The 14,773-nt window shown below is 38.9% G+C and overlaps 1 protein-coding gene across 6 annotated transcripts; it reads left to right on the forward strand.

Moving 5' to 3' along the window:
* The first annotated feature begins 118 nt into the window (after window positions 1–118).
* Window positions 119–14,745, forward strand: susd1 (sushi domain containing 1). 6 transcript variants are annotated; one of them, XM_088437142.1, is made up of 18 exons: window positions 119–652; window positions 768–908; window positions 1,890–2,045; window positions 3,015–3,167; window positions 3,266–3,445; window positions 4,715–4,894; window positions 5,854–6,033; window positions 6,130–6,309; window positions 6,419–6,598; window positions 8,198–8,377; window positions 8,862–9,026; window positions 9,158–9,252; window positions 9,342–9,528; window positions 10,676–10,769; window positions 11,178–11,433; window positions 11,506–11,545; window positions 14,125–14,218; window positions 14,442–14,745. In XM_088437142.1, the coding sequence occupies exons 1-18, from the start codon at window positions 601–603 to the stop codon at window positions 14,458–14,460; spliced, it is 2,532 nt and encodes an 843-aa protein (XP_088293268.1). In that variant the 5' UTR covers window positions 119–600; the 3' UTR covers window positions 14,461–14,745. The 6 variants fall into 6 exon arrangements, with proteins under 6 accessions (XP_088293268.1, XP_088294088.1, XP_088294896.1 ...); XM_088437962.1 differs by lacking the exon at window positions 8,198–8,377; XM_088438770.1 differs by lacking the exons at window positions 11,178–11,433; window positions 11,506–11,545.
* The last annotated feature ends 28 nt before the right edge of the window (window positions 14,746–14,773 follow it).

Consider the following 14,773-nt stretch of genomic DNA (forward strand, 5'->3'; position numbering starts at 1 on the left):
CTGAATGGGGAGATAACAGTTCATATGGCTTATCTCCCCCTCCCACGTCACATCAACAGGACCCCCCCTCTCCCCCAACACAAAAAACTCTGTCACCATGACAAACCCAAATGCTTGATGGCTCCATGTAACAAAGTCTAAATGAAGGACAGTTTCTTGCGGTATCTTTTGAGTCACAAGTTTACAAGCTATCAGGTAAACTGCACTTTGTATGTTTTGTTTCATCATCATTTTCACGTTTTATGTTTTCCAGTTCTGCAACAGCTGGGTCAATGCTTTCCGAAATAATGTAGTAAATTAGCACTGGACATAGGGAGAATTTGCCTATCAAGTGCCACACCAGGAATGTGTATGATGGCATGAGGGTATCACATGTGAAGTGTAACTCGATGTGTCAGCGTATCACTTCAGCTGAAACCACAAAACCAACAGCTAAAAGAATTGCGCTGGCAATTTGTAACTCCACCCAGCTTCATTTCAGTTCTGCAAAGTCTTTACGGTGCTCTCGAAATGAAAGTTCAAAATGAAACAAGTGGGAAAAAGAAGGATGACTTTCTCATGAAATGAAGAAGACCACGCCCAGGAGACATTAGGCTGAAGATGGATGGGAGAAGCACAGCTGCATTCACGATTCTTTTTTGTGTTGGTTCAGGTGAGCATGTATCAACAAAACACCAGTTTTTGAAGCTTGTTTGATTGTTCCATACTATGTCGTCTTGCTCCCTTGAAGAACGAGAGTGAGTGGTGAACGTTCTTTCCCCTTTCAGTGATGCGAGCTGCTGCAAATACTCTGGATGTGTGTGCTAGCTGCCACGTTAACGCCACTTGTGATGACAAGTCTGATCATTCTGGAAAAGTTTGTAACTGCAAGTACGGTTTTGTAGGAAACGGAAGAACCTTTTGTCAAGGTAGGGAACATTCACCAGGATAAATGACATTCTTATACTTTGTGATGTGTTTCTAGTTCCAGTGCGCCGCCAAGCCCAAAGACTTCTACTGACTGCTGCAGTTTGAAATAATGTTGACTTGTACAATAAGAAAATATTTTCTTTATTTATCTAAAAAAAAGTGAAAATAACAATGTAAACACAGCGTGAAATCAACTCAATTGGTAACTTTTTTTTTACACTGCAGTCCCAGGAATTTCACACATTTATATCCTGAGAAGCTGAAAATGACAACAAAGATAACAATAGTTAATATTGTTTGCCACTTTTACATGAAATAGAGACAGCAATGTATTGGCCTTGATTTGATATATTTATACCATTTTTTACAAATATCATGTCAGATATTGAGAATTTCATCCTCCCATTCAACAGATATCACTAATAGTATTCTGTGAACAAAAACTAAGTTTTGAGACACTCATGAGACTTTTCTCATGTATGAGGCAGTTAAATTCTACACCAGAGCATGTAGTACACAATACACACAAGCCAACTAATCAAAACAGCCAATTATTAAACCATGAAAAATAAATCCTTCTAATCCATTTTATTAGCTGCTTATTCTCACTAAATGTACTACACAAACAAAACTACACTAAACAACGACAATTATCATTATCATTATCGTTAAAAGCATGAGCATTATTTCATCGAGCGTTTTAAAAAAGAAAACTTGATCTCTAGTACTAGTAGTGTAAATTATCCTTATGCATATGACTTTTTTCAGTAAGGATTGTTAGGAAGTGAACATTCAATAAATGTAATAATAATTAAAAACTTCTATGGCAATATCAAGCAAAATAGAGTCGCCGGACGTCAGTAACGACTGCGTTTTTGTTATATTCCTGTATTTTATTTCACAAAATTGTCCATAGAGTTGTACTGTAAATGATACTAATGTACATTCTGCTTTTATATTTATATTTGTTTTATTTCTAGATAAAGATGAGTGTCAGATAGGAACCACTAAGATTTGTGGGCAGCACACGAAGTGCCACAATACATATGGCAGCTACTACTGCACCTGTCTGACTGGATACATGGCTACCAATAACATGCCAGTCTTTATTCCAAATGATGGAACCCACTGCCAGGGTGAGTGCAATGCCAGAAATCAAAACATGAATTGAAAAGCCAATCTACTTCACAGCATGATGCATTTTAACTTTAGTTAAATATAGCACTCTAGTTCCATTCTAGTAAATGATTAAGCATGCACCCTCAACTAATTTCACATATCATTTTTTTTCAAACCGGATGAAGTAGGAATGCTGCTCAGTCAGTCCGTCCCCAACATTCTTTCACCGCTAGAGGGCGACATTTGACTATTTTTTTTTCTTTCTGGTCTGTTATTCCTTAGGCACTGGTCTACTTCTGTCTGCACTAGTGTAACACGAAAACAAAGTCAACTAAGGAGTTTAACCCTAGGCTATGATACACCATCATGTTTATCATCCCACATTTGAGAAATGCAAGGGACAAGAGTGCAATTAAAAATTATGTCCACTGAATGGAATTATCTTGCATTTCCTGGCCAAGAGCCAATCAAAGAAAGAATGCAAATTTGTTCTACATTACCAGAATGCTCTTATCAGCAAGAAACCTGAAACCACGACTAAGAAACAGGGCAACTACAAATAAATCTTAGGTTAAGTTAGTTATGTCATGGCTGTGAATGAGTAGCAAATTGTACTAATTCAGAAAGTTCACTTAATCGAACACATTTCTCCCCTGCTTGGTATTGCTGTTAGGTGACTTCGTATTGTTACATTGACTGCAGGCTGATGGTCATTAGCACTATAAAAATATAGTAAAACAGAAGGTAATCGTTCGAGTCAGTCGAACTATATGTCGGCAAGATAAAAGGGCGTGGTGGGGCCGACAGAGCTACGATGAACAACTAATGTAATGTCTATCCCAACAATTACAGCGATGGATAATTTTTTTTTTAGCATTCCCGTCATTCATCGGTCCGTCGGCAAAACGGGCATCATAACGGGCTGTATATGGTTAAAGGTTAGCAAGGCGGTTGACTGACATGTTTGTTTCCCACTGGCTATGCAGACATAGATGAGTGCAGCGTGGTGGGGATTTGTGGAGAAGGAGGTCTGTGCAGGAACCTGGATAGCACTTTTGACTGTCGCTGTCAGCTGGGTTATCAAGTCCGCAATGGGACAGAGCCCTTTCACCCTCACAAAGACACGAGTTTGTGTCAAGGTCAAATTGCATTTTTTGTCACATTGCAATTCGCATGAAGTGTGACCAGCAGCGAAGACTTGAAACTGTGTTTCATTATACTGTATCTCCCAATTCAGTGGTGGACTGTGGCCGACCATCATTGCAGGAAGACATGGTACTGCTGTCAGCAACAGGAACAACATTTGGCAGCCTGGCCACATTTGAGTGCGACGAGGGCTTTCGGTGGATGAGTGGAACCAACACCTCACGTTGTGGGTCTGACGGACTGTGGCATGGGCTCACTATGATTTGTGAAGGTAACCAAACAAGAGGAAAAGAGCCAAGTCTATTTTCTTGGCACCTCATATTTTCTATGCACACACCAAGACAACAGCAGTTGTCTGGTCCATTTGCCATTAAATTGGATTTTGAACTCTCTCTTTCATTTAAACAGTTCCCTTTCATGGTGGTCATGACAATAGTAATCAACGGTGATCAGAACAATTTTCAAAACAGTCATTTTCTAAGTCAATATCCAGTTGCCATTTCGCACTCCAGAGAAATACAAACAGTTGTCAAACTCAAGGCCCGGGGGCCAGATCCTGCATACCACATCATACTATGTGGCCCTCGAAAGCAAATCATGTCAATTTCCATGACCCCTTTGCTAAATTCATTTCCAAAATTTTAACTTGTCATGTATAGTACATAATAAAGTCGAGATTTTGCTATTTGTTTGGGTAAGTTTCGTTAAAGTAACTTCAACAATAAATCAAAAACTCTTATCCTTCTAGTTTTAAAACTACAAAGTCATCAGTTTGTTTAAATCAAGTTAATTTAAAAAAATCGGACTTGCTTTGCTCATCATATCGGCCCAATGAGGAAAGTTGTAGCTACAAAATAGCCCGCCACAAAAATGAGTTTAACACCCATGTTTACGTGGACAATTTCCTGGAGGGAAAAATATGGAGTTAAACAAATTTCAAATCTCAATTTTGCTGCAGTGCCTTAAAATCTTTAGAAGAACAGCTTTTTTCTCAAATGTCACATCAAATGTTTAAGTTGGCCTAAAAAGTTTCTAGTTTAAATACGGAGTGATGTGGGGTGTCAAACACACAGCTCGTGGGCCGGTTCTGGGCCACAAATGTTTTTAATCCAGCTCACGAGCTGATTTTGTAATGTAAAATATGAAAATAAGAATGACATTTTTTGAAAATTGAAAAGGATTTTTTTTTCATAAATGAATAACTTGAAATGTGTTATGATGAATAGTAATGTTAATGTTTTATGAATAGTTGTGATGTTGTTCTTGTACTATTTTGGACAGTATTACAAAAGAATAATGAATCAGAAGTTGTTGTTTTGAAGTTATGTAGTTATATACCACGATTTTATTGGTCCGGCCCATTTAGGAATAGATTTTCCTCCAAGCTTAAACAAGTTTGATGCCCCTGTCCTAATGGATAAATGAAGAACATGTTGGATTTCCAACAACCTTATTAGTGCAACACGTTTCGTCATGTTCACAATTTGCTGTCAACTCAGTGAAATGGTTTCATGCCACATGTCACTGTCTTGCCTCTCAGCGATTGACTGTGGCTCTCCTCCCACCTTCCTTCACTCACACATGCTATGGAATAAGAGTTCCAGGGTGGGCACAGAGGTGCCATATCAATGTAACTCGGGCTATCACAACATTGGACAGAGCAATGTCTTCACCTGCAACACTGCAGGGAAGTGGGAGGGTGCATCTGTGATTTGCCAAGGTACACTCACACGTACTTTTTTTTTTTTTTCCCTTGTGACTCCAAAACCCGTTTCTCCCAGGCTATTGTGTGATGTTCTGCAGAATTATTGTGTCCAGTGAATCTCTTCAAAATGAACCTTTGCAAGCTACATGGGATGTTTCGTTAAACAGTCAAGATGCAAGCAGCCATATTTCACGCAAGAAATTATTTTCACTGACTCACCAAAGTCAATGGAGCATTGAAGCATCTCAGAATCAAAATTATGTTCCAATCAGTTTGTGATTCACCATGAACCACCACATATCTATTGTTTGGAACTCTCAATTATAAATGAATCTTAAAAGTGTGCAGTACACCGTCCTTGGAAGCCATTTTATAGTCTTTGAGTATTTCTTTTATTGCTTCGGCACCATCAGGTGACATCTAGGTATCGAGGACCCGTTGAAGTGAGTTGAGGGGCTTGAGAAGTAAAAGTGGCATTTTTGGCTGCTATTTACAGATATTACAACATACACAGCAACCAGCGCCTTTAATGGTCAGTTACATCTTTTGCACAGTACTGCACAATGACCTTAAGTCTGCCTAACTAAATGGTGAGGTTTGGCTTGAATTATTGTTTTGGCCCTACAATTAGTATGTTCTCACCATGCTGTTGTGGTTTCCTTCGGTATCCCCCCTTCATCTCATGCGTGTTAGCTCAATTTACGATACAAAATTGTCCTCAGGTGTTGAGACATTGTCTTGCAGTAAAATGGCTGAAGTCAACAGCCTCTCAGGCCTAGCGGCGAACCAGTCAGTTGAGACGGGCTGCAAAAGCGCCGCCAAGTACAAGGGGGTTCGATTAAGTAGACAATGAATGGGTGCATGCTTGTGATAAGATTTTTAGAAAAAAAAGTAAACAAAAAATCTATTTATGTGTTTAAGTGTGTTATGGTTTCAATGTGAGTAATTGTGTGTGACTTCCTGAATATTCCAAGAGATATCGTGTGGAAAACCCAATGCAGTGCCACACACTGGACAAACGTGGAATGGCAGTTCAATCCCTGGCAGCATGGTAACCTACTATTGTAAACAAGGATTTAATCACAGTGAAGGCACTGTCATATCATTATGTATGCCAAATGGCACCTGGACAAAGCCTAACATTTCATGCAAAGGTAATGACAGACCTTTCCGGCAGCTGCTCATCAACTCTGTTAATGGCACACAGAAATGATATCACATTCAAGTAATGTCATTGTTCATCCCTGTAGAAGTTGACTGTGGCTCTCCACCTGCCATCTCTCATTCACTCCAGTTATGGGATCACATCTCCACTGTGGGCTCTCAGGTTTCTTATCAGTGTCAATTAGGATATTACAGTGTTGGAGAAATAAATAAAACTGTATGTACTGACACTGGGAAATGGGACAAGCTCTCCCTACGCTGCCAAGGTGACAATGTTTCAGATAGTGCCTACTAATCGGTACTACCACGTGATTCCTTTGTCAGTCTTGGCTTAACTCCTGACGATTGTGATGATTTGCCATCTTTTTGTTATAGAAGTAAAATGTCAGGAGCCTGTTTTGAGACCGCATACTAAAAGACTTTGGGATGGCAGATCACACGTTGGCAGTATGGTTATTTACAAATGTGATGAAGGATACTACGCAAGGAGTGTGAGGAACTTCGCAATATGCGGACGCAATGGACTTTGGGACGAAATTGATCCTTTGTGTGAAGGTGCAACGTTTAAAGATCAGAACTGAGCATATTTGTTTTTCTATGTACAGTGTTCCCTCGCTACTTTGCGCTTCACCTTTCGTGCCCCCGGTGCTTCTTGGGGGGGCTTTATGTGCCTGTGAGCCAATTAATAAACTGCCTGGCCAGTCTTCTTTATGAAGCTCACAGGCGCGAGTGAGAACTTGAAGGCATGGCTGAAGGGGGATGGGAGGGAAGCATTTGGGAAGATGTTACCTAGAATGCTTTAGTCATGAATTGGAATTTTGAGTGTAAGCTCTGCTTCCTTATCATTATGTTTGGTCAGCTATGGGCTCCACTCCAGGTCGAGGTCCAAGGGTCGTTGCCCTGAGGGGAACTCCGGCCCTCCATGGGCCCACCAAGGGATGGAAACGGGAAGGGATAACAGTACACTTGAGTAAATGTGTACTGCAGTCATCTTTGTCTGAATCATGTAAAGTATAAACTCCCCCCCCCCCCAAAAAAAAATCTGGTATCCACATAAAATTCCTTGAGGGGGGTTCTACTTCTTGGCGTTCACCTTTCTCGGGTGGGGGAGTTCAGTTCAAAACTACAAAAACCGAGGGAACACTGTATTTGAATATCAGCAGTGTTGTTTTTTTTTTTAGGTATAATGATGATAGAATGTCAACATTAAATGCTGTTTACCATAATTCCCCAAATATAAGACACACTTTTTTTTCCTCAAAATGATGGCCAAAAGTATAAACGGTAACTTAAAAATTAGATGAGAGAAAGATTGCTGTCAGCCACATAAGCTGGGTTTTGACTCACAGATATGCATTTTTATATTGACTATATTCTTACTTAAAATAATGACCTTAATAGGATGAGATGGGGGGGGGGGGGGGGGGGGGGGGGGGTCATCAAGTGCCTGTTGCAGCTAACAGAAACTCGTGTTATAAACTGAGGTTTTTTCGGCATTATTTTCAATAAAAGAAGCGAACAGACTGAATCAACATCCGAGTCCATTCTTTTTCACACACAGGAATATTACTTAAATGGAGAGGAAAAAGTTATGATGTCCCCAGCTGATTTAATTAAGAGTGCACTGGTTAGAGAATATAGAAAGGTAATTCGTTTGACTTGTTTATTAATTGCGGTCTTTTGGCATATACACAACACCATAAGCTTGCTGAAACACATATGTGGCACAACTTCGGGTATTTATGGTAAAGTGAATTTAAACCGCTTCGTGAAGAAAAGTAAAAACAACAGCTTCGAGCGCATTACAGTGGCGAGGCATACACAGACCGCTCACAATGTGAGAAATCTGAAACACGCTGAACCTAACACCCAACAAATATATAACTGCGGGTATGAACACAAGAAAATATAGAGGGTTGACAAAAAATGTGATTTATTCTGGTTTTTTTTTTATTTTTTCCTTCTTGACAAAGTGTTGGTGCGTCTTATACATGGTGAAATAGTCAAATACAAAAGTGTGTCTTACATTTAGGGAATTATGGTCATTTAAGGAACACGGTAGTTGCATATTTATGGCAGGTTGGGGCTTGTGAAGCTGTGAAGTTTGAAGCCTGTTGCCTGACATGCATCGCATCAATTTATGTCTGTGTGCAGAAATAACATGTGGTCCCCCAAAATCCCTCCCCTATACTAACCTCCTGTGGGACCACTCTACTAGTCCTGGCAGTGTTGTGCTGTATGAGTGTATGGATGGATATTACCAGGAGACTGGAAATAATATTTCCACATGTCTAACTTCAGGCGAGTGGGCAAACGTATCTTTAAATTGCAAAGGTATAGAAATGGAGTTGTGTGTCTTTAATCAAACTGAAGTAACCACAAAGATCAATATTAATTGTATTAGTCTCACTGTATGTGTATCAGTGCAATCGTAGTTTTACATAACGTAAACCAGAACTGCAATATGCTGAGAGCTGTTAAATTTATTTACCCCTCACATAAGGGGAAAACAGATTCTCCTTATGATTTGTTTAGTCCATGTGGAAATTTTAGAAAAAAAAAATCACACAAGACTGGCTTTTCTAGAGTGGTAAACAACCAAAAGCTGACAAAATGCACATGTACAGTATTTTGCTGCATTCAATTTCATAGTGTTCAGTCAGGGAAACAATGACATGAATTGCAGTCAATACATCTTGTTTGGTGTTTTCATTTGACTTCCTTTTGTGTTTGCAAAGATGACAAACAATTGATTCATTATGTGGCTGATATAGTTTTGCTTCAAGCTGTGATGAATTTGAGTGCAACTGTTTTCCAGCAAAATGCGGCCCAATCCCCATCCTCGCTCGCTCAGAGGTAGTACGGCGTAACAGGAGTGTTGTTATCCATCGCTGCGTGACAGGCTATCACAGCTGGAGGGGCAGCAATGTCTCCGTGTGCAGCAGCTCTGGTGCGTGGCACACAGCTACGCTCAAATGTATAGGTGAGCTATTACCTCACTAACTTGTGTGGGGTTTGGTTGTAAAAGTTCAACAAATGATCTAATGTAAGTTATTGTTTAAGCTGTAGTGACCATTCCACTGTAAATTGTGCTCATACTTTTATTACTCCCAGAAATCAAGCCACCCATCAATCACCTAATTATTTCAAATGAAAAATGTTTGCAATGGAGAGCAGAGAAGTATGAAGAAGAAACAGAAATGTACAAGGTAATGCAACACTACTATACCCTGTGCCCTTTTAAGAATTTGTCCAGAAAATATGTCAGAACAAATTAATTCTAACCATTGACTCTTAGGTGACCTACATGGGATACCGAGACTATGAGAGGGCCTTTTTTGAAAGACGGAAGCATTTTGTGAGTTCCAAGGAAGACCGGCTGGAGATCTGTCTGGACCTGCTTCCAGTCACAAACTACAGCATCTCTATCACAGCAGTGTCTGCTGGATTCACAGCCACTATCACCACTAACACCAGTTTGGCAGGTATTGCTGACAGGCGCAGAGCACCAAATTCTGGGCCTCATACATAAGCCTCTTGGAAGGGCGCCACCACACCCGATAAATATACAATCCAAAAAAATACCAAGCCCTTTAAGGATTTTGTTAATAGCAGATGTACAGAGGTACGGAGGGTTTTTACAAAATTTTTAAATCAATCAGAGGTAGGAGGGGCAATTTCCATGTCACCAATTCAGGGCACAGATTGTGCTTCTGCCATGTCGAGACTTTAGCGCACAACAGCACTTCAGTTTTAGAACCAGACTTCTTTTTTTCGAACATATTGCATAGATTGTTAAAATATGTTGATTTTCAATATGCCGTTCTGCCGTCCCTTCTAAATGCTTGCAAACGGGAGGTCAAGAGGTACACCCAGAAATCAAATTTAGCCCATGTCAGGCTCATTTACTGCCATTAAAAATTGTAAATATTGTCAATTTTGGACGTATTGAAAACTCAATGTTTTATCACGCATTTCCCCCGACTTTTACATTAATCCTTTCAATGTTAAGAGTGCCTTTTGGGACCCCAAAACCACAGAGGGGCGCTAGCAGACAACTTATGACATTTGCAAGCCTTTTAACTGATTGAGTGGCTTCGCTGGGACTGCCATAATGCAAAGTTCTTTCTATGCGTTGTGGGACTTGTAGTTGACAAAAGGCTTCGATCCAAGAACTAAATGTTGCAGGAAAGCTTTTATTTTCCTGCACGGAAGTGTTTGATTTCATACAACACATGAGCGAGCGAGCGAGAGAGAGAGAGAGAGAGAGAGAGAGAGAGAGAGTGAGTGTGTATGGATAGGGCTGATGCCACTGAACAGTTTGAGGGGTAGTAAAACTATATTTATATTTGACAGGGTTATGAACATTTTTAAAGTCAGCCCAAGTTGGGTGATAAGAAGGCCAGAGTAGTGAAAAATCCCTGCACACCCAGGGGTTAATGGACATCTTTTTTATGAGTCCCTTCCATTTCGATGAGGGAATTAAAAAGAAAAGAAAATTAACATTTTTTTCATCAGCCGTTAGTTTGCCAGGACTAAATATTTGGAAATAACAAAAATGAATACTATTATTTTGGATATTCACAATCTCAGCTTGGGTCCAATTCAAACATGCCTGACACCATTTGACAGCACCTGCCGCTCCAGAGGTCCACTACAGAGAATATGAGACTCCTGTACCAACTCTGGTGCTTCACAGATCACGCAATACTCTCGACCCAATAAGGTAAAAACCAAATCACAAACCTGAGATGTACTTGTCAAAAACATAATATGAACTTCAGCGGGATATTTCTATCACGTAAACAGGAAACCTGTACGATGACAAAACAGCAATGGCATGCCCTTCACCCTCGCAGCTACTACAATTACGCAATCTTATTAATGCAGGATGATAAAGACGTGCTAGAGATATTATTCCATTTTTAAATGTCAAAAGAGAGCCATCATCTGATGTGCATCTGCATTGTGACATATGAAGAACTGTTTCTAATATTGAATTACACCCACTGTAATTAAAACATTACTGAATTAATATAGCGTAAGAACGTAAGACAAAAGTCAATAAGATTTGATAGAGCTCTTACGTTCTATTTGAACTAATAATGTTGTTTTCATTCTTTTCATCTGACAGTTTTTACCAAGTGTTCGTCCTTCCTTTCGAAGGAATGATGGTGTTTGACTGTTCCTCTCCTGTGAGTGGAGAGTCTTTGGGTAAAAGTGATTCCTCAGCAGGACACATTGCAGCTCAGCTGCGCAGTAGCCATATTGGAACAGAGATTCGTTTTACTGTGGGAGATGGTCACTATTATGGAGGCTATTTCAATGCCCCCCTCAAGAAAGGCAGAAACTACTACATCATCTTACGTGCTTTCAGTCAGTGGAAAAATGTGAGTGCAACCACACCCAAAAAATATAAGTTGACTCAGAAACTTAAAATTCTTTCATTTTCTGTGTTACAGAAGTCAAAAAGCTCCTGTGTCCTCTGGGCTAAAGTAACAGGTATTACAGTTTCTACTTTGGCAAGAGTTTGCAATGATGAGTGGGCAATATTAATACTAGGGATGGGACGAGACATAAATGCCATGAGACAAGCTGTCTCATGAGATTGAGTCCTCAAGAATGAGACAAGACAAGGTTTTTGCGAAATTTGAGACATCAAATAAAAATTTTCTAGTTTGCGAGAAAATCAACAATCTAACAAGCAAATGTAAACAATCTGTCTAAAAACCTGTCTTTGTCCTATCTGCCAAAATTGTATCATCCTTTTTTATATCTGCAAAACCAAAATATCACCACACAGGACATTTGAAAGTACCGGTAATCAAACATGGAGCAGTTGAACGCTGCTAGCATGAGGCTAATTTATGCTAGACACTGCGCTAAATGGTGGCAACAGGCACAGTATGATACTGTATATCGTCAGCAGTGTTGGGCAAGTTACTTCGAAACTGTAATACATTATCTATTACTTATTACTCTCATTTCAAAGTAATTAGTGACATTAACATATTACTGTATTTGAATTTTGAGGCATTACACCACTATTGCATGACTTTTATATTACTCTCACCAATATAAGTGGAAATATCGATTTTTCTTTCGAAATGGAGCTTGTTACGCTCATTGCACATCCATAGGAAGGTTGGCTTGGAAACAGTATGAATCATTTCATATGTATTGTATTGTAAACCTTTAAAGACATGAAAAAATCCAGAATCTTTCTTTGTATTTTAGTTCCTTTATGACTGTACTTATCTTCACAGCATATTCAGGCATTGTTTATCATTTACGCAGAAACAGTGCAATCCACAATTTCAATGTTAATATTCAAATTCAAGTTCAGGTTAAGGACAGACATATCAAAAATAGATGGTTTTGGTGGGGCTAACATTAGCAGCTAGCCTGCATCATCGTTCTTGTGTTTAACTTACTGTTTAACATGAGCTTTTGTATGCTTCATCTTGATACACATTGACCACAACTATTTATAGGCTATTTTTTTATAGCAGTTGTACATTAAAAATTTGTGTTAGTTTACCTAATCATTATTGCTAGTTGGAACAGGGATCTCGCTGACAAAGGTTTGAAACGCTGGCGAATCCACTGTGGAAAGTGGCAGCATATCCTCTACGTACAACATACTCCACCACGAGTGTCCGAACTTCTTGAGGTGGAAGTGGCATCCCTGAGCAAGAGAACAATCATTTTGCCTTCTTTGTTTCATCCCCACGCTTAATCATGCACACATTTTCTTTTTCCTAACTTCATGATAGTATGGGGCCGCCCCAAATGTTTTGTCAAATTACCGGTGCTGATTGGTGAAGTCGGCAGCTCTTCACAAAGTGCGCCTAGCTATTCTATTCTATTTATCTTTATTTCTGATAAACTGAAAGTAAAGGGCTTGTGGCCATCTTGTGTACGTGTTGTCCATAGTCAACCTGTCGTCTGCTGCTACCGCGTTGATCTCTGCTATAGTAGGTACTAATAACAGGAAGTAAAAATTTTGCCCCAGATGTTTCTTTTCTTTCGTTTTTCTTTTCTTTTGTTTTTTAATGAATTTGTATTTAAAAAAAAACACTTTCAGGTTAAAAATGCATTGTAATGCTTTGCGTTACTCTCATTTGGATAAATATTACAATTTGGGGGGAAGGTGTATTGCATTATACGACTGTGTTAGCGCAAAAAATAATGCATTAGAGTAATTACATTCCTTTTGTAATGCATTACTCCCAACACTGGCTATATCCCACCGAAGGGAGCAGATGTTGCATTCTTGTCGGGGTTTATTCCAAGTTGCAAAGACATATGCTAGACGTTTGCCTGGGCTATTTATGAACATTTTCAAAATGTCTTTGTGACAGGAAAAATCATAAAACTGTTATCAACCATTTGTAATGCATTGCGCTACTCTCTTTTGTACCAAGTAAAATATTAAAACAATGTTTAATGTAATGCAATACACTACCGCATTACAGCAAAAGGTAATGCATTACAGTACTTACATGACTTTTGTAATGCATTACTCCCAACACTGATCGTTAGTAATTACGTCTTGTTGCAGTTTTGAGTTGGCTGTTGATCGTGAGTTCAGAATAAGGTTGTGCTGTTTACCAAGCCCAACCATTTTTGAGGCAAGTTAGTTGTCGCACCGCAACTCCAGAAACAACTTTAAATATACATGTAAGCATGTTAAGGAATTCGTTTTGTTATATTATTTGAAATGGTAAGATTTATTTTGAAGTTCACACATCTTTGGCGTCGTGTATTACTGCAATGTAGTGCACTTACAAGCAACCCAGAGCATGAATAGGTAGCACGTTTTCCTGTGCACCCATTTAAAAAAAAACAACACCCAAAATGAACTACATCTCATGCTGTGCAGTCATGTGGTATTCTAATCTCGCGAGATCTTGTTACACTTCCCGACTAGTGCAAAGAGTGTGCCTTCAGTATTTAAGCACTCAAAACTCTATGATCTCTGTTGGTTTTTGTTAGTTCATTAGGTTAGGTGCAGTGGTTAATACTCATAGGAGTTTGTCAAAATCCAAATACATGTTTAGCATTTTATATTTTTATAGGCACATCTTATATTGTGAAGATTTCCTCGCTGTGTGCTGGTGCCCTCGTAGGACTAATTGGTTTGGCAGTTTTGCTTGGATGCATTTACACCTGGTAAGGATGAAAGATATTTATCTCATAAGATTATATAGTCTTCAACATACTCAAACATTTCTTGATAAATAAACTTTGTTTTAAATCAGTTTTAAAATAAATACAGGATGACAATGGGATACAGTTACTGAATCGAATTAACTGTATGGTAGATTATTGACGTTGTTATTTTGTGTCCCTGTTTTCTTACCCTTTCAAATCGAGTGTTGAATTTTTTTTCCAGGTTTTTCAAGAAAAAATGACTGAGTCATTTTGGAAACTTTGGGAATACTTAAGGAATTGTTGGCCGTTGTTGAGTATTCATTATTTTCAATACAATGACATATTTCCCATTATCTTATAAGTAATCATAGCAACTGCTTTTCATCCATGCTGGTCTTCAGACATAATTTGTCTATCATACATGCTATCAGAAATCCAACTCTCATGGCCCTCTTGAATCTATATATGCTGATTAAGCATTTAGCACGTTTTTCTGGTGCTGTGTTGAAAAACGCATTTATTTTTTTAATTTCAATATATATATATATATATATATATATATATATATATATA

The sequence above is a fragment of the Hippichthys cyanospilos genome, chromosome 1 (assembly GCF_059441005.1).
Source record: "Hippichthys cyanospilos isolate Australia breed blue-spotted pipefish chromosome 1, RoL_Hcya_1.0, whole genome shotgun sequence".
Classification (NCBI taxonomy): domain Eukaryota; kingdom Metazoa; phylum Chordata; class Actinopteri; order Syngnathiformes; family Syngnathidae; genus Hippichthys; species Hippichthys cyanospilos.

Bases quoted from the DNA above. Each gene is read 5' to 3' on its own strand.
- susd1 (XM_088437142.1), top strand. From the start codon at position 601: ATGGATGGGAGAAGCACAGCTGCATTCACGATTCTTTTTTGTGTTGGT. The intron at 6,034-6,129 runs GTAATGACAGAC...TCATCCCTGTAG, and splicing joins GCCTAACATTTCATGCAAAG to AAGTTGACTGTGGCTCTCCA. The intron at 10,770-11,177 runs GTAAAAACCAAA...TTCATCTGACAG, and splicing joins AATACTCTCGACCCAATAAG to TTTTTACCAAGTGTTCGTCC.